The sequence below is a fragment of the Mastomys coucha genome, unplaced genomic scaffold (genome assembly GCF_008632895.1).
Source record: "Mastomys coucha isolate ucsf_1 unplaced genomic scaffold, UCSF_Mcou_1 pScaffold5, whole genome shotgun sequence".
In the NCBI taxonomy this organism is placed as follows: Eukaryota; Metazoa; Chordata; class Mammalia; order Rodentia; family Muridae; genus Mastomys; species Mastomys coucha.
In genome coordinates, this window is record NW_022196911.1 from 81,598,991 (window position 1) to 81,626,646 (window position 27,656).

At 55.3% G+C, this 27,656-nt stretch overlaps 2 protein-coding genes and 1 long non-coding RNA gene across 14 annotated transcripts in view; 2 read left to right on the forward strand and 1 right to left on the reverse strand.

The window, feature by feature from the left end:
• Nucleotides 1-10,407, forward strand: part of Bcas3 (BCAS3 microtubule associated cell migration factor) — a 484,435-nt gene extending 474,028 nt beyond the window's left edge. For 5 of the 12 annotated variants that reach the window (XM_031354430.1, XM_031354434.1, XM_031354438.1 and 2 more), the window contains 2 exons: nt 6,424-6,514; nt 9,551-10,407. In XM_031354430.1, coding sequence (XP_031210290.1) covers nt 6,424-6,514; nt 9,551-9,587 — 128 coding nt within the window. In that variant the 3' untranslated portion in view covers nt 9,588-10,407. The remainder of the gene's footprint in view (nt 1-6,423; nt 6,515-9,550) is intronic. The other 7 variants (XM_031354429.1, XM_031354431.1, XM_031354432.1 and 4 more) reach the window with 3 other exon arrangements.
• The window catches only part of LOC116078972, a 49,968-nt gene extending 33,361 nt beyond the window's left edge, over nt 1-16,607 (reverse strand). Inside the window, exon 1 of the long non-coding RNA XR_004113691.1 lies at nt 16,457-16,607. This is a non-coding gene — a long non-coding RNA (uncharacterized LOC116078972). The remainder of the gene's footprint in view (nt 1-16,456) is intronic.
• Nucleotides 16,608-16,903: 296 nt separating this feature from the next.
• Tbx2 (T-box transcription factor 2) lies at nt 16,904-26,245 on the forward strand. Its single transcript, XM_031354441.1, has 7 exons — nt 16,904-17,786; nt 18,880-19,147; nt 20,119-20,265; nt 21,384-21,460; nt 21,546-21,709; nt 22,158-22,795; nt 24,857-26,245. Exons 1-7 carry the CDS (start codon nt 17,392-17,394, stop codon nt 25,301-25,303), a joined length of 2,136 nt encoding a protein of 711 aa, XP_031210301.1. The 5' UTR covers nt 16,904-17,391; the 3' UTR covers nt 25,304-26,245.
• Nucleotides 26,246-27,656: the final 1,411 nt, after the last annotated feature.

Below are 27,656 nucleotides of genomic sequence, written 5' to 3' on the forward strand. Positions count from 1 at the left end.
ATTTGAAATATTGGCATAGAGGAAATAGAATGGAACCCATTACCATGTAAGCCATAAATCCCTGAGTAAAAAGACGCTGTAAACTGAAGATGCTCGGGTGGGCAGGGAGGCTGGGGAAATAGCCATCCCAGGAGCCTTCTGTTTAGCTGTGGGGAGGTCCTGAGTGGAGCCTGGAAAGGAAGTCACCTGAGGCTGTAGAAGGAAGCAGGGCAGTCTCCTCAGGCTCTGCTGTCCCTGCTGCTGCCCTCTTAGGCTCTCCTCTCAGGACATCACCCTTTGCCTCATCTACAGATGGACGCCTCTGATGAGGGCATCAAGAGCTGGGGAAGGGGCACCCAGCCACAGAGCAGCCGACCTGAGGGACAGAGTGCGGGACAGGAAGTGTACAAGGCTAGTGCTTTGTGCTCTAGGGCCAGTCCCAGGGTAGGAAAAGTCTCTGGTCTCAGCCCCTCCAGAATTTGTCCTTCTCAGTCACTATCATTAGTACTCCCTTAGTCTTATAGGACAGTCTTATAGGACACCCCATATGTCCCGTGAACGGAGGTGGGCATCACTGAAGTAAGCCAGCCTTACAGGGTCTGCCTCCTCGGGCCCAGGGAAGAGCCTCACAAGAGGAATGGTGACAGTAACCTCCCCCAACCCACCAGCCTCAGTGGACACTTGCTTGGTCTCTGTCTCTGGTTTAGCCCTCTTGGGTGGGTAGTCAGCACGGGGGTTGGGGAGGGTATCCTGTAAATCACATACCTAATGCTGGCTCCAGCCTGTACATTCTAGAAAATAGAATAGAGGGACCACATACATACCTGTAGTTCAAGCTATTCAAGAGGCCAAGGCAGGAGGATCCCTTAAATGCAGGGTTCAAGACCAGCCTTTTTACACAGTGAGAGCCTGTGCCAAAGGAAGAAAAAGAGGAGAGGGAGGGAAGGAAGGAAGGAAGGAGAGACAGGGAAAGAAGGAACAGTAGAGACAAACAGATAGGGGGTGGGGTAGGCCTTTGCCCTCTCTGCTTAGGGCAGGCCAGTGGCAGGAAAGAGGGTGAGTCTTCTGGTGGAACAAGAACTGTGATTTCTTAGCCCTCATGGAAAAGGGGTAAGCCACATCTTAGCAAACTCTTCCGCTGCGTCGTAGAGAATTTAATTATGTTTGGACATTTGAATGAGAACCAGATGTGGCTCCGGCCCCCACCGGTCAATAGCATCTCTACTGTGGTCTGCAGACTCTGCTATCTCATAAGGCTAGAGACTAGCTTGTGAAGTACCCTGACTGAGGGCTTAGGATAGGTCTTACAGCCCTGTGTCTTCTTTAGGACTGTGTGGAATGGGACACACATGCCCAGCTCACAAGACTCATTAGGGCCTATAGGAAGAGGTCATGCTGTAGCACTGAGCCTAGCATCCTCCATCTCCAAAGAGATGTCTGCCATGCTGTTCAGCTCTGAATCAACCTTGAATGGCACCAGGAAAGAGCATTTCTGGCCCCCCTGTTGAGGTTCCTGCTCCAGGTCCTTCAGCCCACTGAAGTTGCCAGGCATCTAAGGGGTGCTCTCTGATGAAGGCCCCTGGCACCCTCTCACCTGACAGCATTATACAGCCCATGACATCATCAGAGCACACCCTCCCCTTGTGGTCTGCTGATGCAAATGACTTGCCCAAGTTATTGAGCTCTAAGGCCAGAACAATGTCCCTCTCATGACCTCCTTTTTCCTCGTGGCTCTCTGTAGGAGAGTTCACTCAGGGCCAACTAAAACTTGGTTTTAGCCAATCATCAAACACCTCAGAGAGGAAATATGAGCAAGGTCAACTCCACTTTTTCTGTCCCTTCGTAGATTCCTGTGACTGGGTGGATTTGGCCTTGGTCAAGACTTAGCATTATTTTAATATGGTGGGTACTGGGAGGGTCACTGAGTGTTGAGTGATGTAGCATGCTGCTACATGACTTAGGGAGGTTCTGATGATGTAGGTTTCCTAGAAATCGGGTACTGAAGGTACCCACACTTGATGGCTCAAGACTTTCACTGGCTGGGTGGGTAGGTTCCAGCCCCGAGACTGTCTAGCGGTTCTCATGACCAGACCCCCTCACACACACACACAAGGATACACATGTGCATGCACAGACACATTTAGTCAGCTCTAGCAAAGAGGCTAGAGACCAAGTGGCCATGGTACAGGACTCTGCAAGAGGTCTCCTTCTGAGAACTCCTCCCCTCCCAGGCTTCTCTCCCTCCTTTTCATACTCCAACTTTTATTCTCCAATGTACATCTCTGCTGTCACCATGTGCCCCTCTCACATAGGCCCACCAGGGAGAGCTTCAGCTGTCTGGTCTGCCTCAGGCCCCAAGCAGTGGTGTTGGCATCACCCTGGCCTGCTGTTGAGAACCAGGTTCCCAGGGGCTCTATGCCAGGTGTTTGGGTTGAGGTAGAGCCCAGCTCTGCTGTTCCATCTCTCTCCCTGAATATGGCCCCTTCCTAATACTGACCACCACTCTCAAGGTCTAAATGCATATGCAGGAACATTTGAGTTCTTCTAGGCCTGGGTCTCTCCTCATTGGTAGCTGAGGCTCTTAGTCACCATGCATGGCCCTGTGGCCAAGGCTCCCTGAGCTGAAAACACCTGAGATATGCCTTTACCACGAGCAGCTGGTGTGGCTGGGGGGTCAGGATAGGCCCTAGAAAAATAGCCTCATTCTCTCGTGGTGGACTGTGTCCCTTGTATGTATCTGAGTCAGGACAAAAGCTGAGCAGAGAGAGGGGCAAGTATGTCCATGGGGTTCAGAGGACTGACCTGTCCAGGAAGGAGGCTCCTGTTGCCCCAGGCAGCTGCACTCAGGGTGCCAGGCGTGTGTGTAGTGTAAGACACCAGAAGACTGGCGTCAGGCAGCCAGGGATCTGGGTTCAGACATAGGTGTTAAGCCCCAGAGATAAGAGCAGGCCAGAGCTAGCCCTGCTTTTCATCTCCAAACCAGGATTCCTGTGATCTGAATGGGCGGAGCCTCTTCAGCCTTAGCCTTGCAGCTTCTGGAAGGTGAGGGGAGCCTGGCAAGGTCTCAGAGACCCTGCTGGAGGAGCAAGGTGACTCCTGTCTCTGTCTCCACTAGCTTTAGCCCCCAGTTTTTCCAGACCTCCCCAGGATAGGAAGCCCTTTGACTACTGGTATCTTTACAAGCTTAGAAGCCCGAGGGGAGGGAAGGCTGGAGAGGGCACAGAGAGAAGGTCTAGAGGAGCCAGGCAGCCAACCTTAGAGCTGAGAGGTGTGCTATATGCAAAGGAGAGATGGCCCTTTCAAGCTGCTTCCTTTAACTGTGGTACTTTTAACCTCCAAAGAAAGGGCCCTGGGGACTGAGCTGGCTCCAGCCCAGAGTGTGGTCTCTGATGATGGTCACAGCCTCAGCAGTCTCAACCAACACCATCCATGTCCCCACTGCACATGCCTACCTCCTCAGCCACAGCCAGGGAATGGCCTCATACAGGCCCTGACCTGGATAGGACCATGTCTGCCAGGCCAGCTGCCTCCCAGGTGACATCAGGACCAGCTGCTCAGGTCTCAGCCCCAGGAAGCACTCAGACCTCTCATTTACCCCTGTATCTGTCTGTCTTTGTTTCTCTCTGTGTCTGTCTCTCTTTGTTTCTGGTTTTCCCTCCTTCTCCCCTCCTCCTCCCCTCCTCCCATTTTTCCCTCTCTTCCTTTCTGTACTGTTTTGCCTAGTTAGTTCAAGCCCCTGTGTGTAAGCTTCTTGTTAACAAAATGACTTGCTTGGGACAGAACCCATCTGAACCAATTTGCTGAACTTTTAACTGTCCTGTGGTCATCTGGTCTCCTCATTATTTATCCCTTTAAGGGAAAATGCTGGTCACCCTGACTTCTTAATGAGAGGACACCCTCTCTCTCCCCCCCCCCCCCCCCCCCCCCCCCCCCCCCCCCCCCCCCCCCCCCACCCATCACGTACCTGTCCCTCCACCCAAGAACCTTCAAGCAGAAAGGAACTGAAAGCAGTTTTATTTTTTATAAATCTTTCCTGTGTTAGGCACAGGGCAAGACGGGGCATTTGGCTAGCTTCTCTGTATCTATTCACTGCCCTGAGCTCCCACTAAGCCAACCCCAAGCAGGGAAGACTGGGAGGAAGATGCAGGAGAGAAAAATCAATGCATGTTAACAGGGTTGGGAGTTTATTCTCCATCTCAGGAGAGGGAAGGAAGGAAATGAAAAGCTGCGAACGGGCCTCCCTGGGCCATTTCTTGATTAAAAAGAATCTTTACCCAGGTTCCAATGGAGGCAGAGCTGGTAGGGGCCTGGGTGGCAGGGCCACCTGCTGGGGAGGAGGCTGCAAAGGGCTCTGAAGTCCTGGGGATGATCATAGTGACTAATTCGATTGCAACAATAATAGTAACTCACATTTGCTGACTGGAAGCTTTGAGCACTCTGTGACGGGCTCCCCATGCATTATTTAATTTCATTCCTACAGCCAGGCTATGAAACAGACATTGTTATCCTCGTGCTCAGGAACCCAAGGCACCTGCCCAAAGTCACCCAGGAAGCAGGTGGCCAGAGCCTGTGCTCTTAACAGCTTGCCTAGACTACCTGCTCCATCTCCATCCGGTAGCGGCCTACCCACTTACCTGTCTTCTCAGGCTGAAATTTTGAGTCAGACAGTTAGGGAAGGCTTACCCCCTCTTCACCACAGGAAGTGGCCAGAGCCTCAGCAGGAGCTGACTTCTCCTCCCACCAGGTCTAATCCCAAGCCTACTGGGCTGCTTGGGTGGTTAGCTTAGGAGTCGGGTATGCTGCTACAGCCAGGACCTAATAAAAAATGCTCTGCTAATCCCTTTAATGAGCAGCGCCTTGGCACTCATGCACACAGCAAGGTTGGCTGGGGCAGGCAGTAGATGCTGATGTATTAGTGGTGGCAGAAGTCCCAGGGCTGCTCCAGAACTGAGCCTGGGCCCTAGGTACCCTCTTCCAAACACACACAGCACTCCTTTGTGGGTCCTTGAGGTGCTTCTAGATCCTGGAGACTTGGTTCCCCACAGTGCTGTACTGCCCAGGAGCTCTCTCAGGGTCTCAGACTAGACAGACCTGAAAACTACCCAGCCCACAGCAGAATCCACTTCAGCCTTCTGCTGAAGCCTTCCTCTCACTAAGGCTCCCACAGCTGTTCTAGGTCTCGCTAAGGCCTCGTATCTTCAGTGTCCCCCTCCCAGACCTCATGATGCCTAATACTGTAGTTGATGTATGAGGTCATGCTGCCACCCGACACCCCTTCACCCATTGGACCCCACCCAGAACTCCCAAGAGCCAGGCACAGCAACTCAGCCCTGGCTGAGGGGCTGTGCCTACTCTAGGTTGAGGAACAGGGGCAGCTGGGCCTATCTCCTCAGAGATTGACTGTGGCTCCTTGAAGATGTTCCCAGGTAACCAGAGACCTTCTGAGAGGCCAGCCACCTCTCTTTGTCCCTCATATTCCTTAGGAGTTTGACAGGTACAGTGTGGAATGGGGGTTAACATGCAGACAAGGCCTCCTCTACTTTAGGCTTATTTATTTCATGAAAGCAGAGGCCTCGCCCTTCTTATTGCTGCCCCTGCTGTCCACTCCTGTCCCCTGTGGCCTGCCCAGCCTGTGCCACTGGGGATCAGCTATGGTAACAAGCTCTAGGACCGGTTCTCCCTCTGGTGAGCCCAGGGTCACCAAGTCCCTGGAGAAGACGAGGGCACAACCTGAGTCTGAGTGCTTGCTTGAGGCTCCTCCTCATGTGCTGCCCTATGGTGGGGAGGGCTGAGGAGGGGGGCGGGTAGGAGAACAAGCTTTCTTAAAGCAACTGCCCCGTGAGCCAGACTCCATGTTGCTTGGAGAACCTCCCTAGTTGACTGGCCCTAGCTGGTTCTGCTAGGCTTCATCTGGAGTCTACTTATACTGCAGTAAAGCTGCTGAGACTTATGGAAGTGGGATTCGGCGTGGGGGTGGGGGGGACAACGTTGAACCAAAACTAGGCTACTATGTTAAAATGTCCAGGGTTCCTTCCCTCTGAAAACTTGTCAGCCTGCCTCCTTCCTCTTCCTCTCCCAGCAACCCACCTGCATGGGGCCCTGTCTGTCACTGCATGGGCCATAGTCCTTGTGTGTCCCTTCTAGAAACCGTCGTTTTATGCTTACTGTGTGATTCCTCTTCCCCTACCCCCATACTGAAAGATTCACAACACTTCTGCCTCTGGGCCCGCCCCTCCATGACCGGTCAGTCTCCTGCCGCCTCACATGCATGTTGGTGTCCTGGACAGCTGAGTGTCCCTACAAGACCACCCTTTGCCCGTGTGTCATCCCTCCACCTCCCTCCACCTCCTCCTGCTTGTGGAGATCCGTGTACTTCTGGATCATTGTCCATATCTCTCAAAGAAAAAAAAGAAAAAGATTCCTCAATGCTTTTCTTTTCAAAAGGGAAAAAAAAAGGAAAAAAAAAACAATGCCAACAGCCCAGCGTGCGTGAACAACCCAACAGTAACAAAGCGTGCGTTCGCGACGGAGGAAGGTAAGGCCGCACGGTTCCACGTGATTCCTCTCGCCGCTTGCTCCAGGGCTGGGGGGTGACTCTAGTGGGGAATCCCATGTGCACCCGCCCTCCTCCATGGTCACACCCCACACACTCTCACTCTGGTGTCTTTGGAGGAACAGAAAGAGATTGGGTTTGATGGAAGCCATAGTAAAGCACTGAAGAGACCGATCCAGGACCAGCCAGGCTCCTGGGCCTCTCACTGATTGGTCCATGTGGAGAAAGGTCCACGTTTCCCACCACATCATTCATTCATTCATTCCAAAAAGCATTTTTCAGCACAAGCTACTTTTCAAGACTGGGGATTTATGACTGGAGAAGCAGAGATGAGGCACATATTCCCTACCAGGACCTGTCTTCCTGAGGGCTAACTAGGAGTCAAATGAGGAGTTGAGAGCCAAGGGGCTCTGCAGTGGACACCACGCTTCACAGAAGAGCAGACACTCATGGAAAGCTTAGGAAGACGAGCAGGCATGTTGGGGCCCAGCGGCCTAAAGCTGTCCATAGCAAGCTCCTCATTCAAACAGGAAACACTGGTGAGGCCAGCCAGGGCTGCAAGCTGGGAACAGCCATTTGGTGAATGCCAGGGAATTTATACCCGGGGACCATAAGGAGTTAGTGTGTGTCTTTAGACGGTTCGCGATGTCCTGGCTTTGAGTGAGAATATGGAGAGATCTTGGGACCCAAGTTCTCTCCAAGTGGCCAGTTCAGACTAACCAGTTCAATGTTTAAAGGAAACAGTCAGCAAAATCTTAGGTACCCTGAGACGTCGGGGCACCAAGCACTCCTGTCCGGCCCCATCTCTCCCAGGCCTAATCAACAAAGAGAAAGCATGGGCCAGGCAACTCAGCCATGCCTGGCCTCCATCTTGTAACCCCTTGGCAACTGTCCCTGCACTGTCACTTGATGGATGGGGTACGTTCACTCAGACTCATATGGTGGGGTCATCAAGATGGCTGGGTATGTTGCTGGGGCCTATGCAGAGGGACAGTGGGGTGCCGAGCTTGGGCCTGGGCTGGGGCTTCCTTAGCTTCCTTGGCAGTGTGGATATGTTGCATTTTGTATCGAGACTATTGGGGCTCTCCCCCTGCTCAGCAAAGGCGCCACTCTTCCCTACTGATGGCCTCTCCTGCTCCTTTATCCGGGGCGTTCTTCCTTGGGCCCACATCCATCCAGTCTGTATCCCTGAGAGGCCCCTGCTTTTCTTGCTACTGCCTGCTCCTCTCCTGCCCTTCTGGCCCTGCTGTCAGCGCCCCCTAGTGCTAGGATGGCTGCGCGGGAGGGCATGGCCTCTGAAAGCCTCTCAGGTCCTTGGGTCTCTCTGGGGCTCTGTTGGAGGCTCCTCCTGAGAAGCCCTTTCTGCTTGCTGTAGCTCAAGCACTCCCCTTTGCTCTCTAGCCCTTTCCCTCAAGGGGTCCTGTCCCCAGACGAAGGTGAACCTAAAACCATGCTGGAAGAAAGGATCTGAGCAGCCTTCTGCCTCGTCTTTCTGTCCATACAGGGTTATCTCATGGCTTTTCCAGGGCCGAGGCCCCCTGCAGGAAGCCAGTGTCTCTTGGGGATCAGGCACCACAGCCAGTCCCTCAGCCTGTATCCACAGTCCTTCTCCTTCTACTCCTCACAACACTCCCAACCTGCTGGGAGTCGATAATGCTGTGTACTCACCTGGCCTGGGCTCAGGCCCAGACCTGACTGGCAAAGTTAGCATTTCCCTGCCACATTCTGTGGCTGCTGCTGCTGCTGCTGCTGCTGGGCAGCCCAACTTGGGCTATAGCGTGGCCTTCAGAGGGCAGAAGTGGCTGGCTGATGATGGCCAGTCTAGTGGAGGCCATGACCCTCACTCCCTAACCAAAGCCAGCTGTGCTGCATGTGTTTGGCGGCAAGGGACTGGGGCAGGTACAGGCTGGATTCTGAGCTCTGAGGCCATACCAGATGAGTGTATCGCTGAATATACCTTGATGTTTCAAGTAGCTTCTTAAGGTCCTGTATTCCTGAGGTAGGCAAACAAAACTATAAAACACAGACAGGCAGAGTGCAGAGGAAGAAGCTAAGCCATAGGTCACATCTGAGTTTGAAGAAGATGCCAGAAACTGTCCATGCCTGTGCTTGCCCACGGCTTAGAGGCAACAGCTAAAAGCAAAGAGGGAACAGGAACTGACCACCCTTAGAAAACCAATGAATAGATCCAGCAAGCAGAGGCTCCTATTCCCAGCCCTCTGCCTACCCCAGTTGGTTGAAGAGATGGTGAGTCAGTTAAGGTTATCATAGCTAAACAGGTCTATCTGCCATATCCAAAATAGCGGTGTGGAGGTCCAGGGACCAGGGCGGCAGGCCTTGATGCTCTACAGATCAATTCAGCATATACATTCTGTGGGTCCCTAGGAAATTTGGCTGGCGTGTGGTGGGGCCAAGAGGAAATACTGAGGCAAGTAAGGGACCCTCTCTTCAGTGGAAGAGGCTCCCATAAACAAAGGGTCCCATTATACAGAGAAGATAATTACACTTTCAGAGGTGCAAGCTCAAGCCTGGCTAGCAGGTAGACTCTGTGGGTGAGAACAAGGAAACAGTGGGGCTAAGCTGAGATGGGGCTCAGCAGGAAGAGCAGTAGGAACAAGGCAGGCAGGCAGACTGTGTCTCCTCTCCTGTCCTGGTTTCTGCCCACCTACTGATCCAGGGTAGTGTGACTAAGGAATTGAAGCAGAATGCTGGCGGAGCATGAGTGTGTGAGCAGGTGCTAGCCTGCACCCCATGAGAAGCAGGGCCATCACATAGGGCATTATCCTTCTGGCCTGAAGGCTTCCCTACAGTGAAAGAGTATGCTAGCCAAGGGGGCTTCTTCTCCCAACTGAGCCTCTTGTGGTCTGAGCTGCCACTTGGGCCACGTGGAGAGCCAGCAGGGAGGAGCCTCCCTACAAAAGCATATGAATGGCCCCACAGTGGGCCTCCAAGCCCAGGGTGTGTGCTCTCATCTCCAGCTGACTCTGACCAAGCCTGGCCCTCTCCTCTGTTTTGCAGAACTTCAGCGAGAGGGAAGCATCGAGACTCTGAGTAACAGCTCAGGCTCCACCAGTGGCAGCATCCCAAGAAACTTCGATGGCTACCGATCTCCGCTCCCTACCAACGAGAGCCAGCCACTCAGCCTCTTCCCCAGTGGCTTCCCATAGGCACCAGCCACCTGCTTCTGACTGGCTGGCCTGCTCACCCCCTAGAGGGACTGACCGGAAGGGAGGGAGTACCCCCATCTCCCTACACCACCGTCCCCGCCTCCTGCACGTCCCACCCTTCTCAGTCTCCTCAGCCCCACCTTCCCTAAGCTTAGTGACAACAGCTGCTCATCCCTAACTGGACGAGAAGAGACCTTCAGAACACCTCAGTACACCCTGACCTCTCCCACTCCTGTCAGTGGGGGCTGTGGCCCAAAGAGACTGCAGAAGCTCAGTCCCTTCTCTCTTTGCACACAATGTCCCGCACTGGATCCGCTTTTATATTTTCTAACCACCCAGAGGGGACTGGAACAGTGGCCAGATGTTAGGGCCTCTGGTAGGGGAGAGTTGAAAGGTCCAGCCAGGCACTTTGGTGGACATCAGCCCTAGCCCAGTTCAGGCTGTGATGCACAGTGCCCCCAGGTATCCCTGCTCAGTTCTTTCTAAAACAGGAGTGGGCTGAGGCCCAGAGTGGTAGGGAAGGAAGAAGGAAAGAGGCCTCCCCTCGCCCCCTCGCTTCCCTGCTGGCTCATGGGGAGATTTGTCTGTCTGTCTTTAAGCCCTTGTACCCTGGTCAGTACTGTCCAGTGAAGGAGAGTGCAGTTACTGAGGCCGTGTCAAAAGTGCACATCTTGTCCAATAAATCTCGCTGCAATTGGTGTTCATTCCTGAGTTGCTGGGGTCAGGGTCCTATCCAAATACTGAGCACAGTCCTGTGGGTCTGACCATGGGCACTCGCTCCCAACACCCACACCTTCACTATAGACGAGAGTCTTGGGAAGAAAGGAGAGGAAAGTCTTCCCACTGGAATTTAGGTGTGGCTTCACTGAAGTCCAGTCTCAAAGATTCTTGCCTGTTATCAGAGCCTCTGACTTCTGGAGGAGCCAAGCTTGGACCTCCTTCTAAGTCCTGCCCCTCATATGTGGTTGGGCAAGGAAGAGAGCTTGCCCTTGCCTGTGGCCCTGTCTTAGGGCACTTGGGAACCTCTCTCTCATGACCAGAAGATGGAAAGCATGTTGACTAAAGTTGGGTATCCTCTGAAAGTTGGAACACCTCTAATAACAAGTTCTTAGGTTTTGTTGTTTTGTGTCTGAGACTAGGTTTCTGGTAGCTCAGGCTAACCCTCTGACTCACTGTATAGCTAAGTATAACCCTGAATGCCTGATCTTGCTACCTCCTGTGCTGGCATCCCTCAAGGGCTGAGATCTGAGGCATGCATCACCATATACCTAAGTTCTTGCTTTTATTCCCTCCCTCCTATTGTGGACCTGAGTGGTGACAGACAGCTGACAACAGAAAAGCATGATGATCAGGAAAGAGTTGAATGCAGTTCTGGCCCCTCTTCCTTCACCTGCACCTCCCAGAGACCCCAGAGAAGTCCTGGAAGGACTGAAAGAAACCCACTGAGCCAGGTGTGCCTTAAGGTGGAGTTTTTAATGGAAAGGTTAAGTTTACAGACAAGCAGCCTCCCCACCCAACCGTCTGGTCAGAGCTGGGCCAGCATCTGGGGCCCTGTCCTCTCCATAGCCGGCATTCAACCCCTAGTACCTGAAGAGAAAATGTAATATTTAAATTCTTTCATCAGATCTGAAATCACACTGTGCTCCTGCCTGGGTTCCTGGGAGCTGAGAAACCCTGTACCAGAAGAAAGCTTGGGAGAAGGCAGGAATGACAACCCAAGACGTAGGCCCAGGAAGCTGGGACTCCACAGGAGAGCAGCTTTTCCTGTTTGGGCAGCATTCAACATAGATATGTCTGGCACAGCCCCTGTCCCCAGCTGGAGCAGCATTTTAGTCAACAGAGGACAGAAGGAGGGTGCCACGGGCTGCTTTGTGCACACAGCTGGTGGCTTGGCTAACCAGGGATGGTACAGAAGCTCTAGAAAGCATGACCCCTGCACCCAACCCACCCTTGTGCACATAGATGGGACAAAGGGATTGCTACCAGGATCTCTCTCAGCCCTGCAGGGAACCTACGGACCCTGGCCCAGCCCTTTACAGTGGGGAGAAAACAGATGTGGCCTCCTCCAGTCAGGGAAAGTAGTGGGTGTAGCACTGGACTTGCTGGCTGAGCTTGCAGGACAATCTGGTTATTCATCTGCTTGCAGTCAGGGCAATTCTAAGTAAATGGGGGAAGGGTGAGGATCAGAGAGCTTAGATAAGCTGGCCCCATAGCGGCTGGGCTGCCGGTTGGAGTTCAGGTTATCTGAAAGGCCCTGAGCCTGGCCTCCAGCTAATTGGGAAGGTTAGGGACCCAGCCATAGCCTGTAATCAGCTGAAGGTGAGAGCTAGACCAGGGTCCTTACTGCCACTAGCCCTAGAGGGGCCAGCCTCTTATCCTGTACAGATAACATCCGAAACAACCTCAGCCTTCCCCCTTTAACCCCCAGACCTCATGATACCATCACTCAGAAAGCCATCAGAACATGAATCTAATTGTGACTGGGCCGGGTGACCTTGAGGAAGGCAAGTGACCTCCTAATTCTCACAGTACTACCTACTTATTGGACTCCCTTTCAATCTGGGTGGAAGAAAATACCTTCATCAACTGCAAAGAGGCTGCTGGGAACTGGCCACTCAAAAGGCATGGCACTGCCTGGGAGTGATCCAGTAAAAGGCCCAGTGGTCCAAGGGCAAAAATCACACAAACACAGACATGAGGGCTGGCTCTGCCAGGAGCAAACAGAAGACAGCCACTGGGCTGTAACTGAGGATAATTTCCCAATACCCGTTTCTAAATGTTAAAGATCAGAGGCTAAACCCACTCATTGCACCCTTCTTTTGTTGATGACAAGCCTGAGCCCCCAAGAAGGGCAGGGACTTTCCCAAGGTCATGGAGTCACAGCTAGTCAGCTGACCCCTGTCTGCACCTTGATACTCTATGTGCTCTGTCCAGTTCCTGTACAGCCACCTGAATCCCAGCTGATCTCTATCTGTTGCCCCTCCGACATTCCCAGACTCATATCATGCTGAAGCTGCTTCCTGAGTAACACACAGACACACACACACACACACAGACACACACACACACACACACACACAGACCTGGTCTGTAAAGCCGGAGCCCAGTGGAGGGTCTGGAATGCCAGTGTGGCTTTGCTATCAGAGCAGGACAGCAATACCACCACCACTTTTCTAAGGAGTGGATTTGGGATTCCATTCTAGCTTTTCCACCTGGACCCATGTGACCTTAGGCAAATTAACTTCAGCTCTAGCTAGGCTTCAGAATTCTCATCTGTAAGGAGAGGGACTGTGAAGACCCTGCGGGTCAGAAAGGCTACTCTCCCGGTAGCTCCCCTTGGTAGGAGTGAGACTGCGGGGACACCCGCAGATTGTGACCACGCTGTTCCCTGGGTACTCCTAGAGAAAACAGCCTGCAGTGCCCACAGACCAGCCCCACCCAGGCAGTGCCATGACTTTTGAGTGGTCAGTTCCCAACAGCCTAACTGTTGTAGGTGGCCCTGTCTTGGGGACCCTTCTCAGGTCGGTTCGCTCTTGTGAGATCCCAAATACGCACCACGTCCAGGCTCAAGTTCAAGACTGGCACCTCACTTTTGCCACCCAGTGTGTACCAAGAGCGACAGCTGCACCAAGGCTCAGGGTAGCGAGTATTTAGCAGCTTCGAGGAGTTTTAGGAGGATTCCTAAAGCTCTGGAATCTCCCCAGATCTTCCCTATCTTCCAAACCGCGTGATCTCTCACTATGCAAAGAAATGCCCGCCCACCGGAGCAAGTGTGTCCGCGGCAGAGATAGTTTAGTTGGGCCTCGCCATCGCAACAACCTGGAAGGCAGGCAGTGGGCCACACAGGAGGCCACTGTTCCATTACTTCTCAGAGCCTGACGAGGAAGTGGCCCCGCGGCTGGTCCTGGCACCAGAGTAGGGCCACACCGTAACCAGGAAGAAGGTCGGGCAGCCCACTCTTCCCGCGTCGCCTGCTGCACCCCAGCCTGTTGGCCAGACCCTGCGCTGGGTAATTGGGACGAGAGAGGCGACCGGCGAGCGGCTCCAGGGAGACTGCAAGCCTGTCAGCCACAATTTGTTTAAGTGGACGGGACAGGCTGGGCCGCCAGGGGCTGGGGTCACCGAGGCCGCGGCCCCCAGCCTGACCAGACCCAGGACCGCGGGGGAGCCCAGCCCTACTGCTTAACCGGGCTAGCTGGCGCCAAGGCTCCGGGAGGCGCGGGTCCGGTGGAGAAACCATGGATGGGAACAACGAATGCGCCTAGTGTCTTCTACCGACCACTTTTCCTAAGCATAGGGCCACACATGTCACCCCAGCTTTTCCCAGGCATATTCACATGTCAAGGCGTGCTTAGTACCCAGTTATTGGAGCTCACGTGCCCCCTCACTCAGCTCTGCCACAGGACCACACATCCCCCAGCCTTCCCGCATCCATTCCATGCGGGCTCAGGCAAATCTACTCCGGATCATGCATGCAGACATCCACAGGGACCTATGCGATTTTGTGGATCAACTCTTGAGAGAGGACTTGGCCTTAACTCTTGACCATTCTCGATGTAACTCGGCCAAAAGACCGACCCGGCAGCCCTGCCAGGCTTGGGAACGCAGTCCCCTCTGGCCCAGGCTACCGGTGCAGGATTTGGTTGTTGCGGGAAGCTAAGACTACAGACCACGTGAAAGGGGCCTGGGACCACGAAGCCAGCGCCTGCCCGACGCCCCCGCCCAGGACTGCCTGGGAGAGGGAGGGGCGGCTGAGCGCGCGTCCCCCACCCGTCTGCGGGTCCCGGCCGATGCGAAGTGACAGGGGCCGGAGCTTTGTTGTGGAGCCTCGGCCGCCTGGCGCCAGGCGCCCTCGCCCGTGCCCTCCCCCTCCAGCCCCGGGCGGCCCGCGAGGCGCCCCCCGGGGCCTCTTAAAGAGACACGCACACTCTGCCCGAGGGACTCCCCCAGGGGCGCCTGTTCCTGGGAAGGGGAGAAGAGTGGGGGTAGACCAAGGCGGGGGTAGGGCGAAGCAGGAGCTGCGAGCCGCAAGGCGCCGCTCGAGAGGCTGCTTAGGCCGCCCCAGCGCCAGTTTTCGATGATCCAAGGATATTCTAAGAAAGTTTGATTGGGGATGGATCGCTAAAAAATCTTAAGAGCGGCTAAAGCGGGTCCTCTAGGTACTACGTGATGGGAGGCTGGAGCGCTGCTGGAATCCCAGCCTGCCAGGAAGAAGTCTCTGGCCAGTCGCAGGTCAGGTCCTTGACTCCATAGGTAGGATTCAGATCCTCTAATGTAGCCACTGGGCGACAGCTGCCGGGTTTCTCAGACCTTCGTGTTTCAAATCTCGGGCCTAAACCGGTAGACGAGGGTAGACTGTATGCTACTCAGGAAAATGACCAAAATACATATTCGATACATACACATTTTTATAATATACTAAAGTGTCCGTCCCCATACACACAACTTAGCAAATGTACTGCTACTTCGGAAAGCTGACCTGTCTAGTTTTTGTTCACCTCACTAACTGCCCAAGTGTGTCTCTCCCGGAGGAGCCACATCCTGTCTAAATTGGAACCAATACAAAGCTGCAATGGATCTCACACCAGCTGCGAACACCGCAAAGCTAGAGCTGAAGATTCATTATGGGCAGAGAGAAAAGAATGAGAAATGCGACCTAGCCAAGAGTAAGGGCCTGAAGAAAAACCCAGTGGGGCAGGCGCGCACAGGGCTATGAAGAATTACAAGTGCCTGGTGTTGGCTCAGATGTATAGGAAAAAAGGTCGTGGAGGCCAAACGACTCCTGCTGGTCTCAACCCCGTACTGCCGGGGGCGACTGGCTTTTAAATGCCTTTCTGGGCGGGCGGTCAACTACCAAGTGCCTGAAGACCTGGTGTATGCAGCGGAGGGGCAAGCTGCCTGGGCCACTGACGGATGTAGGTGCCCACCACACGGACACAGGGCTGGACGGCAGAATTCGCTTATACTTGTTGGGTGGGTGGGAGTGTCCACTGTGGCTAGTTCATATCCTGCCTCCCCTCCCAACAAGCACAAGGGTCCGAACCCCAGCCCTAAATAGGCAAGTGTGTGATCTTTTTACTCTGGGCACACCTGGTTGTGTCTCTCAATGTGTACCGAGGGCACCACACTGGGCGCAAAATATACCACACACACACACACACACACACACACACACACACATACACACACGAAGATGCATCGGGGCATTAGGGCTGTTGCCAGAGAGAAAACGAAGACTAATCGTCGAAGGGGGTGTTCACACATGCTGGCAAACACCTCAATTCCCACCCTCATTACTCAGCATTCCTTCCTGAACTAGGGAGCCTTGAGCTTCCAAAGGACGGAAACAAAGTCTAGGGAAGGTGACTGGACGTGAAGAAAAGATGCCGATGTTTAGGAAGAGATGGGCTTGCATCTCCAGTACCGGATGCGGCGAAAATTCTTTCTGGCGCGCGTTGAGAATCTGAATTCTAGGATCAACTAGCGCCTACCGCCTTGGGCTCTGCACAAGGTGCGCTCACCTACCTGGTCCCAAGGATCCATTTTCCCACTCGCCAGAAGGTTTTGGCTTAGGGACCTGACACGGACCTACTTTAGGCTAAATGCCGGGCCCTTCTGGAACCCCCCAGGTTCCTGAGTCTAGGAGGGGAGGAGCAGGTGAGGGGGAGGGGGATCCCTTCATTTCTCCAGCGCAAGGCCGCGTCCCGTTCCCGCCCTTGCCGGCCCCATCAGGGTTCTGCCACGGCTCCCCACTCACCGGCTCCGGCCACCTGAGTTCGGCTCCGGGACCTCGGCCGCCCGAGCCTCCTGACTTGCCCGCCCACCGGCCTCGCTTTCCAGTGCCCGCAGCCTCCCTCCGAAGTGCATGGACCCGGGGCGGTGACCGGGAGTGGGGTGGGAGGCCAGGCTGGGGCGCAGGCCAGAGCGGCCGGGCCTCCCGGCGCGGGAGGGAAAGGGCGCCCCCTCTCCTCTCTGGAACGTGTCAATGCTTTGCACTTGGGGCCGGCATGCGGCTAGGGGTCCTTCCCCAAGGCCCCGGGACCCGGGCGCCCCCTGCCTCAGGCCCTTTCGGCGGGTCAGATCGGCCCTCTGCGCCTTCCAGCCCTCGCCCAGGCAGCGGCCGGCGCGGGCGGCGAGGTGGGGGCCAGGCCAGGGGGAGGGGTCTCGGGGCCCGCTGGCCCGTCATTGGTTAATATTTTATTCTGTTGACATGTTTTCTTACTGCTGAGGCTTCCGACACCTTCTCTCGGGCCCCCCCTCCCGTCCAGAGCTTGGCCTGAGCTGTCAAAACCCCGCCCCCGGAGACCCACAATTGGTCCAAAAAGCGTAAAATCAGCAATCAAGGGGGGCCTGGCTCGTTAGCGCAGGGGATCCGAACAGGGCAGGACATGTGAGATAGTCACAGTTTTCCAGAGATCGGGACAAGATCTAACCAGTCGCGCGTGGTCCCCGGCGCCGGAGCCGGCCAGCCCAGCCCAGCCCAGCCCCGCGCAGAGCCCCCTCCGCCCCCGCGTGCAGAGCCCCGCGCCCCTTGAGGTGCGCGGGACGGGGAGCCGGGAGAAGCCGCTGCCGCGCCCGCCGCCCGGGCCGTCCGTCCTCCGCGCGCGCCGCCGCCCGGGCCGGGGGTCCGAGGCGCGCGCCCCCGGCCCCGGCCCCGGCTCCGGCTCCCGGGTGCCTGGGCCGGATGTCCCGATGAGAGAGCCGGCGCTGGCAGCCAGCGCCATGGCTTACCACCCGTTCCACGCGCCACGGCCCGCCGACTTCCCCATGTCCGCCTTCCTGGCGGCAGCGCAGCCCTCCTTCTTCCCGGCGCTAGCGCTGCCGCCCGGCGCGCTGGCCAAGCCTCTGCCCGACCCGGGCCTGGCGGGGGCGGCGGCCGCGGCAGCAGCGGCGGCGGCGGCGGCCGAGGCGGGGCTGCACGTCTCGGCACTCGGCCCGCACCCGCCCGCCGCGCATCTGCGCTCGCTCAAGAGCCTGGAACCCGAGGACGAGGTGGAGGACGACCCCAAGGTGACGCTGGAGGCCAAGGAGCTGTGGGACCAGTTCCACAAGCTGGGCACCGAGATGGTCATCACCAAGTCCGGGAGGTAGGGTGGCCGGGAGGCTGGCGGAGGGGCGGGCGGGCTCGGGGACCGGACAGCACCCACCAGCACCGGGCCGATGTTCTTTCTCTTGGCTCCCCCGGCTCTGGCCCTGGCGCCACGCTCCTCTCCAAAGACAAGCAAGCTGACTTTTTTTTTTTTTTTTCGTTTGGCTCCGGAGCGAATTAAAAAAGAAAAAGAAAAGCAAACACCTCTTGATTGAAATAAAACGAAAACACGCTCCTAAAGAATAGTCTCAACCGCTCTGAGTCTCAAAGCCCCGATGGCTCGACTCTGGCGAGTCTCCTCCACCCCTTGCGGTCTCGCTTTTCTATCTCCTGATCGGTCTCGGAGTTCCTAAGAAAAGGGACTTTTCCCCGGATTCTCCCCTCCGATCACCCGGAGTCCATAGTGGGACTAGCATCCCGTCTCCTGCTAGCTCCAGGCCGACCGCTTGGTTCCAGCGAGAATTGTTGAGCCCACAGTTAGGCCTTGGAGAGAGTCTTGCTTGTCCTTGGAGCTTGGAGCTCTGGACCAACCACCTCTTGAGGCCTTAAAGCCAGAAGAAAAACACAACCCCCAATCCTTCAGCACTTCAGTCTCTGAAGTCCAGGCCTCAGGTTCACCCTGTTCCCCCGAAATTCTAGGTTAGGGTTCCCTGATCAAGGCTCTAAGTCATTTCCCCAGACAAAGACCTTGCTAGTTTATTTCTCCGAGCCCTGTCCCAAGAGTTTATTTCCTCTCTACGGATTTCAGGGCAATTCAGAAAAACCCAGAGCATCTCTAAAGGGCCTAGTTTCCTTTCCTGGGCATCAACCCTCATCTCGGATCAGAGTGGAGGAAAGGTCCCCAGACTGAGTGCAAAACTCATCCAAGGCTTTACAAAACAGGGTCTGGCCAGAAGAAATAAGATGTCTTGGGAGTAACAAACACAGGTTGGGTCTTCCCGTAGGAAACAGTAGGGGCACAGCATAAGTAGAGGACATTGTGACAAACATAGACAGGGAAACTTCGGGAGGAGGAGTGTCATGTCTTCCGGGAGGTGAAGGGGCAAAGAAGAGCTGGGTCCCAATGGCATGTCCCCCTCCCTCCCTCCGAGGCGGATGTTCCCCCCCTTCAAGGTTCGAGTCAGCGGCCTGGACAAGAAGGCCAAGTACATCCTGCTGATGGATATTGTGGCTGCCGATGACTGCCGTTATAAGTTTCACAACTCACGATGGATGGTGGCAGGCAAAGCCGACCCCGAGATGCCTAAACGCATGTACATCCACCCGGATAGTCCGGCCACAGGGGAGCAGTGGATGGCCAAGCCTGTGGCCTTCCACAAGCTGAAGCTGACCAACAACATTTCTGACAAGCACGGCTTTGTGAGTGTGGGCAGGCTGGGAAGGTGTTGAGAACCCGGGCGGGTGCAGTCGGGTGGATAGTAGGAAGCTAGAGGATTTCCAGAAAGTAGCATCAGTCGAACCCCCTGAGTGTCCCCTGTCTGAGTCACTGCTCTGTGGCCCAGGTAAACTGGGCCTAGGCTTCCGGAGCCCTGTTCTGCAAGCCTGAGGAAAAATATGTCTACAGTCTGTGGAAAGCTCCAGGCTGCTCTCAATCTCATTTCCTTTCTGACAGAATTCTGAGAGCCTCTCCTAGAATCAGGAGTGAAACAGGTGCTGTAGGAAATGGGTCAAGCCGCATGGGTCCTGTGGAGGTCACACTGCTAAGGACTTGTAGATGCACAGCTTGGACAACCTGCCATGGCTTACTCCTGTAGCTTAAACCTCACCTACTGTTAGGGAATCCAGAAATTAAATCTGCTCTCCTCAGGCCTTCTGGAGATCTCTTTCTCAGTTAAGGCAGATCTCCAGCCAGGGAAAGTAATGAGGAACCCCCCCTCCCATTTCTACTTGAGCCAAGGTCCTAGCGAATGATGGGGAGTTCATTGGGCAAAGAGAGTCTCCTAGTGCGTTACAGCCAGCCCTTGAGCACCCCCTCCACACCACACTTTTCTTCCCTTAGTATCTCAGGACCCAGTTATGCCAGGGGAAAGTGAAGTCAAAGAACGGAGATGGATTTTTATTTATCTATTTCCGTTTTGTTTCGTTTCTTTTTCCAACTGGGTGGTGTAACAGAAAAAAAGAATAGCTGTGAAGAAGGAAAGAGGCATAAGAAAATATAAAGTGAAGTGCAGGTGAACAAACAAAAATGGGAGAGAGAGAGAGAGAGAGAGAGAGAGAGAGAGAGGGAGAAAGAGAGAGGGAAAGAGAGAGGAAAGAGTGCTGTCAGTTCAGTAGCAGAAAGCTTTAGACAAGGGCAGGGAACTGCAGGCTGAACCTCTTGCTCCTCACAGACCATCCTGAACTCCATGCACAAGTACCAGCCGCGCTTCCACATCGTGCGAGCCAATGACATCTTGAAGCTCCCATACAGCACCTTCCGCACCTATGTCTTCCCAGAGACTGATTTCATCGCTGTCACTGCCTACCAGAATGACAAGGTGTGCTTGGGCTGGGGGGTGGACTTGGCCCCTACATCTGTCTCTGTCCCCCAACATTTACAGGCTCCAACCCTCCATTCAAAGCCACCTGATAGCAGCAGCATGGCTGCAGAGAGCTTCAAGAACTCACCACCCACTCAGATTCGGAAGAGCAGCACCCACATAAATCCCCAGGCTCCCCCTCATACCCACACAGACACACATACTCCCCTGAGGCACTCAACACAGCTGGGCCCTAGTTGGAGGGGAGATGTTTACTTAGCAATTAGTAGAGACTCAGGCTCCCGCTGACATTTTTACATTTTATTCGTTCATTTCTTGGCTCAGGACTGGGAATCTAAATGAAAAGAGGGCGCCTAGGGCAGTCTGCCCAAGCTCTACAGATGCTAGGAACTCAGGGTTCAGTTTTTACTCTCCAAGGGAGCCAGAGTGGGACAGGTGGCACAACCCTGGCGAGCTCCTCTAAGCCACTTGTCTGGGTCCATCCAGGCCCTAGGCCCCTTTAGGAGAGGCTGAGAATTCTCCTTCAGGTGGAATGAATGGCACTCGTAGATTACCGTGGATTAAATGAGAGGATCTCAGTGTCTTTGGTTGTGTCACTGTAAACCAGGGGTCTGCCCGGCCAGGTACATTGTATGGAGTGTCTTAGCTCTATGTGGAAGCAAGTGAATTCGTTGGATTCTATACGCGCTTGTTTGTTTATTTTTAATTTTTTTGTGAACTTGCCCTTCTGGGCCTGTGAGTGGTGCAATGACTTGACTTTGCCTGGACCTGCGGACTTGGGTGTGCGGGCACTGTGTTTGTCGGTGCTCGGGTGCGGAATAGTTTAACCTTTGTGACTACGTGAGCCCGTTTACTTGCTTGGGCCTGTGTGTACGTGTTGAGGGATTATTTCTTGAATAAGGCTTTTGGAGATGCAGAGATCCCGACATTTTCCTAGATGCTTGCCTGCCGGCCTCACCTCTCTGCGTACTATCCCAGGCGGGTGGCACGACCCCACCCCCAACCCCGGCTCTCTACTGTGTAGCTTGTAGCCGCTGACCTCGGGGTGCACCCCGCCCCCCGCCAGTCTAGAAGAGTCAGGTCTTGACTTAGTACCGCTTCCTCGACCCCCACAGATTACACAGCTGAAGATCGACAACAACCCTTTTGCCAAGGGCTTCCGGGACACCGGGAACGGCCGTCGGGAGAAAAGGTGAGAGACGAGCCGCTGGCCTGTTGCGCGTACCCCTGGTCGCAGGAAGCAACGGCGGCTGACCGCTCCCTCTGCTCGCCCCCAGGAAGCAGCTAACGCTGCCCACTCTCCGTTTGTATGAGGAGCACTGTAAGCCGGAGCGTGATGGCGCTGAATCCGATGCCTCCTCCTGCGAGCCTCCCCCTGCGCGTGAACCACCGCCCTCCCCCCACGCAGCGCCCAGCCCCCTGCGCCTGCACCGGGCCCGAGGTGAGCGACAGAGCTGATCGAGTCTGGAGGGAAGGACCAAGGACGTGTCCCCTTAGGGTGCCCCTTAAAGTCGGTCTTTTGTTCAGTGATCGGCTAATCTCAAAGGCCTGGATAAAAGTTATCGGAATGTGGCTAGGACTTCCAATCTGGTACTCCCGTATAAGGACTGTCCCTGGCAGCCAGGACATTTGGAAGAATTTTGAGCTGGACCCCTTGTGGGTTATGTGGTCGGAAATAAGCTTTCTCCTCCAGGGCTCGTTTTCTTCCAGTGTAAGAATGGGGTCTTGATTTATGTGACCTGCAGCTGCCCCTAGTTCTCCCAACTTGACCTTCCCAACAGCTGGTCTGGCTAAAGTGGCGGTGACCAGGTTCAGGTTCTCTCGGGGACTGGGCACCGCGTCGGTCTCCGGGGGCGTCCGGATAACCCGTGCTTCCTCCCTCCCCGTAGCCGAGGAGAAGCCGTGCGCAGCCGACAGCGACCCTGAGCCGGAGCGGCCGGCCGAGGAGCGCGCCGCAGGGCCCCTGGGCCGCAGTCCTTCGCGGGACGCCAGCCCCGCTCGCTTGACCGAAGCGGAACGCTCCCGGGAGCGGCGCAGCCCGGAGAGGGGCAGCAAGGAATCGACGGAGGGCGGTGGGGACGGCCCGTTTAGCCTACGGAGCCTAGAGAAGGAGCGCACCGAGGCCCGGAGGAAGGACGAGGGGCGCAAGGACGTGGGCGAGGGCAAGGAGCCCAGCCTGGCGCCGCTGGTGGTGCAGACAGACAATGTGTCCCCCCTGAGTGCGGGCCACCTGCCCGGCCTGGCCTTCTCCAGCCACCTGCACGGGCAGCAGTTCTTTGGGCCACTGGGAGCTGGCCAGCCCCTCTTCCTGCACCCAGGACAATTTGCCATGGGCCCCGGAGCCTTCTCCGCCATGGGCATGGGTCATTTGCTAGCCTCGGTGGCAGGAGGCGGTGGCAATAGCGGAGGCGCCGCGCCCGGAACCGCAGCGGGGCTGGACGCAGGCGGGCTGGGTCCCGCAGCCAGTGCAGCAAGCACCGCCGCTCCCTTCCCGTTCCACCTCTCCCAGCACATGCTGGCATCTCAGGTAAGGCCTGTGATCTGCCGGCAGCCTAAGGAGGGGGGGCGGGACGCAGCAGCTTGTTGGTGGCTGAGGTGGGCAGAACTTGAGAGATGTTATAGGTGCTCAGATCCTCCGAGAAACCAAAATCTAGCTACAGGAAAGCCGTCTAAGTCCTGAAAGGTTAAAACTGCCCATGATCTAAGCAGGACATTACTTCTGGACCCCGTGTGACCTTAGGAATGTCCCTGGTCCTCTCTGGACCTGTTTGCTCCTCTATAACCCCAGCGAGAGGTGAGAGAACATGTCTCACAACTCTTCTGAATGACCAACTAGGGTTCCTCCTGGGTTTTGTGGGGTTCACTTTTCTAGTCCTAGGAAATTTTTGAGAAAGAAAATCTTTACCTCATGATTGGCTCTGAAAAACTGTAGACTATACGAACGAACGAGGGAATTTTGCGTTATTTTCTGGACAGTTGACTCCCCAAATGACTCACCTCTCAGATATTCCTGGCTCCTTTAAGGTCCTTTAGGAAGTCGCCAGTCCTGACAAGTGACAAGACTGGTCTTTGCCTTACTCTGAGCCCCTAACTCTCCCGCCACATCCAGGGAAGGGGCTTTAGCTCCCCCACAACCTCCTACTGAAATTCTAAATTCCCAGGGGAGAGCTTATGAAAATGTGGCCAGAGGCATAATAAGGAGATCGGATGCGCAGAGCAACCTCTTCAGTTACTTGGGTGGAATATTCCCTGCGGAAAGATTTGGAATCCCTTCACTCGGTTTCTTCCCTCTGAGGTTTCTGGCAAATTGAACCCTTGAGATCATATCTCCAGGGAAGGAAAACAGGAGTTTAGATTTTTGAGAAAATGGCTTTGGTTCAGAAGTGAATGTGTGTGTGTGTGTGTGGGGGGGAGGTCCTGAAATGAGTTTTGAACAGAGCTTATCATTTGGGTCTGTGGTGTCTGTGATACCCGAATCCCTATGACTCTGGACTGGAGGGTTGAGCTGCACCCCTGGCTTTCTGTGGATGGGAATGCCTCTTTCCCAACTAACCATAGTTATAACAGGACATGGGGAAGCCTGGGGTTTCTGGCCTGGTCAATAGGTAGAAATCCAGGGAGAGAGTACCCCAAAGCTCATGAGAAATCAATTGGTGTAATTGTTAGGTGATAAGGCCATAGTTGTATGTCAGGTAAAGCTGAATTTTGGAAAAGTCGAAGTTTCCTCTTCCCCTCCCCCCAACCTGAGGTGCCAGATCTGACGTGCGCAGTGGGGCTTTGCAAGCCCTTCTAATGCCTACAGACGAAGCTGCTTCTTGGCTCCCGTTTGAACCAGGACTTGGGCTTCCTCTGTCTCTAGCACTGTTGGGGGGCGGGTGGGGGTATCACCCATCCCACAGGCACACACTGTAGGACATAGGTTATTATCTCAAAGGTCAGACAATCTCAAATCGGGGCCTCATGAACTGAGTGCCCTGTGTTCAGGGTTTCCTGGCTGGTCTGCCATCCACCAGCAGAGCCTGCATTTCATCCTCAGCTGCCACAGAAGCCCTGCCACTTCTTTGTCAAACGTTCAGGCCAGTTTATGCACTGGTTGTCACTTGTGACCTGATCCTGGCTGAGGCAGGAGACCCCTGGACAGGCAAGAAAACAAGAGACTTGGTCCTCCTGCTTTCTAAGCCTATGTTCCCGCCGCAACTCGGGGACCTGCAGACCGAAGGCATGGAAGAACTGCTGACCTAACCGAGCAGGACCTCATATGACAGTCCCAGCTGCCTGCTTGCCACCTGGCCCCATGCCTGCCTTCTCTCTAGGCCTTTGCCCATACTAGCTAAGCCAGCTGATGCCCGTTCTTTTACCCTTACCAGGCCTTTGCATCTCACCCTAGGTGATGGACACACTCACTGGGCTTGGCCCTGGCACGCTGGCTTATCTCCTCATGTGAGCATGAGGTTTTATAGTTATGAGACTTCTGGTTTTATAGACTATATGAGTAGGGCAAGGGTTATCTAATTGCAGTATTCAGGCTACCACCTTTAAAGACATTTCGGACAGATGTCTAACCTCTCTTGCCTTCTGTTTCTTCCAGGGAATCCCAATGCCCACTTTCGGAGGCCTCTTTCCCTACCCATACACTTACATGGCAGCTGCGGCCGCCGCCGCCTCTGCTTTACCTGCCACCAGCGCTGCAGCTGCCGCCGCCGCCGCCGCTGGTTCCCTATCACGGAGCCCATTTCTGGGCAGTGCCCGGCCCCGCCTGCGCTTCAGCCCCTACCAGATCCCGGTCACCATCCCACCTAGCACTAGCCTCCTAACCACCGGGCTGGCGGCGGAGGGCTCCAAGGGCGGAAATAGCCGTGAGCCCAGTCCACTGCCTGAGCTGGCTCTCCGAAAAGTGGGGGGCCCATCCCGCGGGGCTCTGTCGCCCAGCGGCTCAGCCAAAGAGGCAGCCAGTGAACTGCAAAGCATCCAGAGACTGGTGAGTGGGCTAGAGAGCCAGCGAGCCCTCTCCCCCGGCCGGGAGTCGCCCAAGTGAGAGGCTGCTTGGCTGCTGCGCTGCCACTCGAGCCTCCCGGGCTGGGCTCTCTGCCTCGGCTGTCTGGGACGTGTACAGCACAGAATGGGTATTTATTTAAATAAAGAAGCAAAAGCAGGCTTCAGCGGTCAGAATAGAGCCTCGCGTGGCAGGTAGGGGTCTGGGCCGCTACCCTGGGCTATAAACGAGGAATCAGTCTACCCGGAACACAGTCACTCTGGAGCCCCTGGATTTGATGCAAATTTCTGTTCGAGAGTCTACTACCAGGGCACTTCCTTCTTTCAACACTATGGGGGTGGCCTCTTTCTAGCGGTCCCTTTGGAAGCCAGAAGGTGCATAGGGTAGAGGTGTTCCGCTTCGGAAAGCATCCCAGGATCCCTGGCCTTGGGCCTGAATGTCGTGAAAAACTGGTGTGGAGGATGCTGGAACCAGGGAAGCCTGAAGTCAGAGTAGACTTGAGCTAGGAGGAGTCCTGTCCGCTTGGTCCTTCCACCTCTACCCCACAAAAGACAGGCGCCATTCCTACGTCCACTTCTGGGTCAGCGGAGGAAGTTGCACTTCTGCTTTGAGTCCCCAGGGGGCAAAAGATATTTATGAAATAAATGGTAATTTGTGTAAATAAGCTTTAAGGGTCCCAGAAGATACAAATTCGTATTAATTTATTCGAAGGTGTACATTGCTGTGTACATATATTTAGAGATTAATTCATAGCATTTAATTTTTTTTCATTTTACATGAGCATCTATATTGTACAGGGCCCCAGGATCCTTGGCTGCTGGGGGAGGGGGAGGCACCGAGCCCCAGGGAAGGCTCACCCCGCGGACCCCTCAGCCTCTGCGCCCCGGTTTTGCCCGCCCGGCCCACGGGCCCCACCTCAGGTTTTCACTTTTTGCTCCAGAGGGAGAACGAAGCGAGAAAATAATAAAAACGCTACTATGCGAAGTGACCCGCGCTGTGCGCTCTGTGGGCCGCGCGGGGCTGGGGCTCTGTGGGCGCTGAAGAAGGGACTGAGGCGGGGACATGGGCGCCTCTATCTGGCCCGCAGCTGCACCTTGGCGACGGCGACGGCGACAGCGACGACGGCTGCACAGCGCGGCCGCGAGCAGAGCCGCGAGGCCCCGAGGCGCCGGCGTCACCGCCGGGCTCAGGCCGGGCCTGGAGGCGCCACTCGGCCCCGCAGCCCCCGCGGCCCGGGCTCCCCCTGCTGGCCACTCCGTGTGACCGCAGCTCCTGCCACTCCCCGCACCGAGTCGCAGGAGTCACGCAAAGCGAGCGCCGCAGAGTGGCCTGGACTCCCTTTCTAGGACACTGTGGAGCCCGCTCATCATCTCCCTTTCAAATTTCCTGGGTACATGGTCTGGGAAACGGGGCCCAGCTCTTTTCTCTTTCTCCTTTCATGTGTGAGTGTGCGTGTGCGTGTTGGGGAGGGGGTACCACGGACTCCAGAATTCCGTCCCATCACTCTGCCTTCTGGAATCATTCGGTGTTTGGGCTGCTGGGACAGTCTGGCCTAAAAATCCCTCCTTAGAGCTCATTTATCTCCTGGGGCGTGAGTGTGGGTCAATAAGCCGGTCCCCTCTTTGCATCAACTTGCTGGCGACTTTCAAGGGAGTCCCACTGTGTCCCACTGGTCCCACAGGGCTGGTGTTTCCCTAAAATCCCTTCTGTTAAGGAGAGCTAGGTTCTCCCATCCGTCGCTCCAGAAGGCCACAGCTGATAACCTCATCCAGCTGGCAGGTGCCTCTGTCCTCAACCGAAGCAGTCGGGAGCTGAGGACTTCACCATGTCCCTGGTGGTCGCTGAGCCGTCTTCATCCCTTTAGTCCAGGAGGTTTTGATGTCTAACCCAAAAAGGCACTTCTTAGGCACTGTGGGCCTCTGGGGGTGCATGGCTTTCCACTCGCCCAGGGACACCAGGGATCGTGATTTGAAGGGGGTGGGGGTGAAGATGTAGGTAGACTGGAAAGTTTCAGGAAGCCGGGCGGTGCAAGGCCACGCACACCTTTAATCTCCCTAGCACTTGGGAGGCAGAGGCAGGCAGATTTCTGAGTTCGAGGCCAGCTTGGTCTACAGAGTGAGTTCCAGGACAGCCAGGGCTATACAGAGAAACCCTGTCTCGAAAAAAAAAAACCAAAATCCAAAAACCAACCAACCAAACAAACCAAAAGAAAGTTTCAGGAACTCCAATGCTCAGGACACCTTCCTGGGCTGACACACAAGGAAAAAACTTTGTCCAACTCTTCCTGGGAGAGGGCTGCCTCACGTTTCCCTGGGCTGAGGGGAAGAGAGTGTGGAGTGTGTGTGTGTGTGTGTGTGTGTGTGTGTTCTCATCCTAACCCAGGGTGAGCTATGGC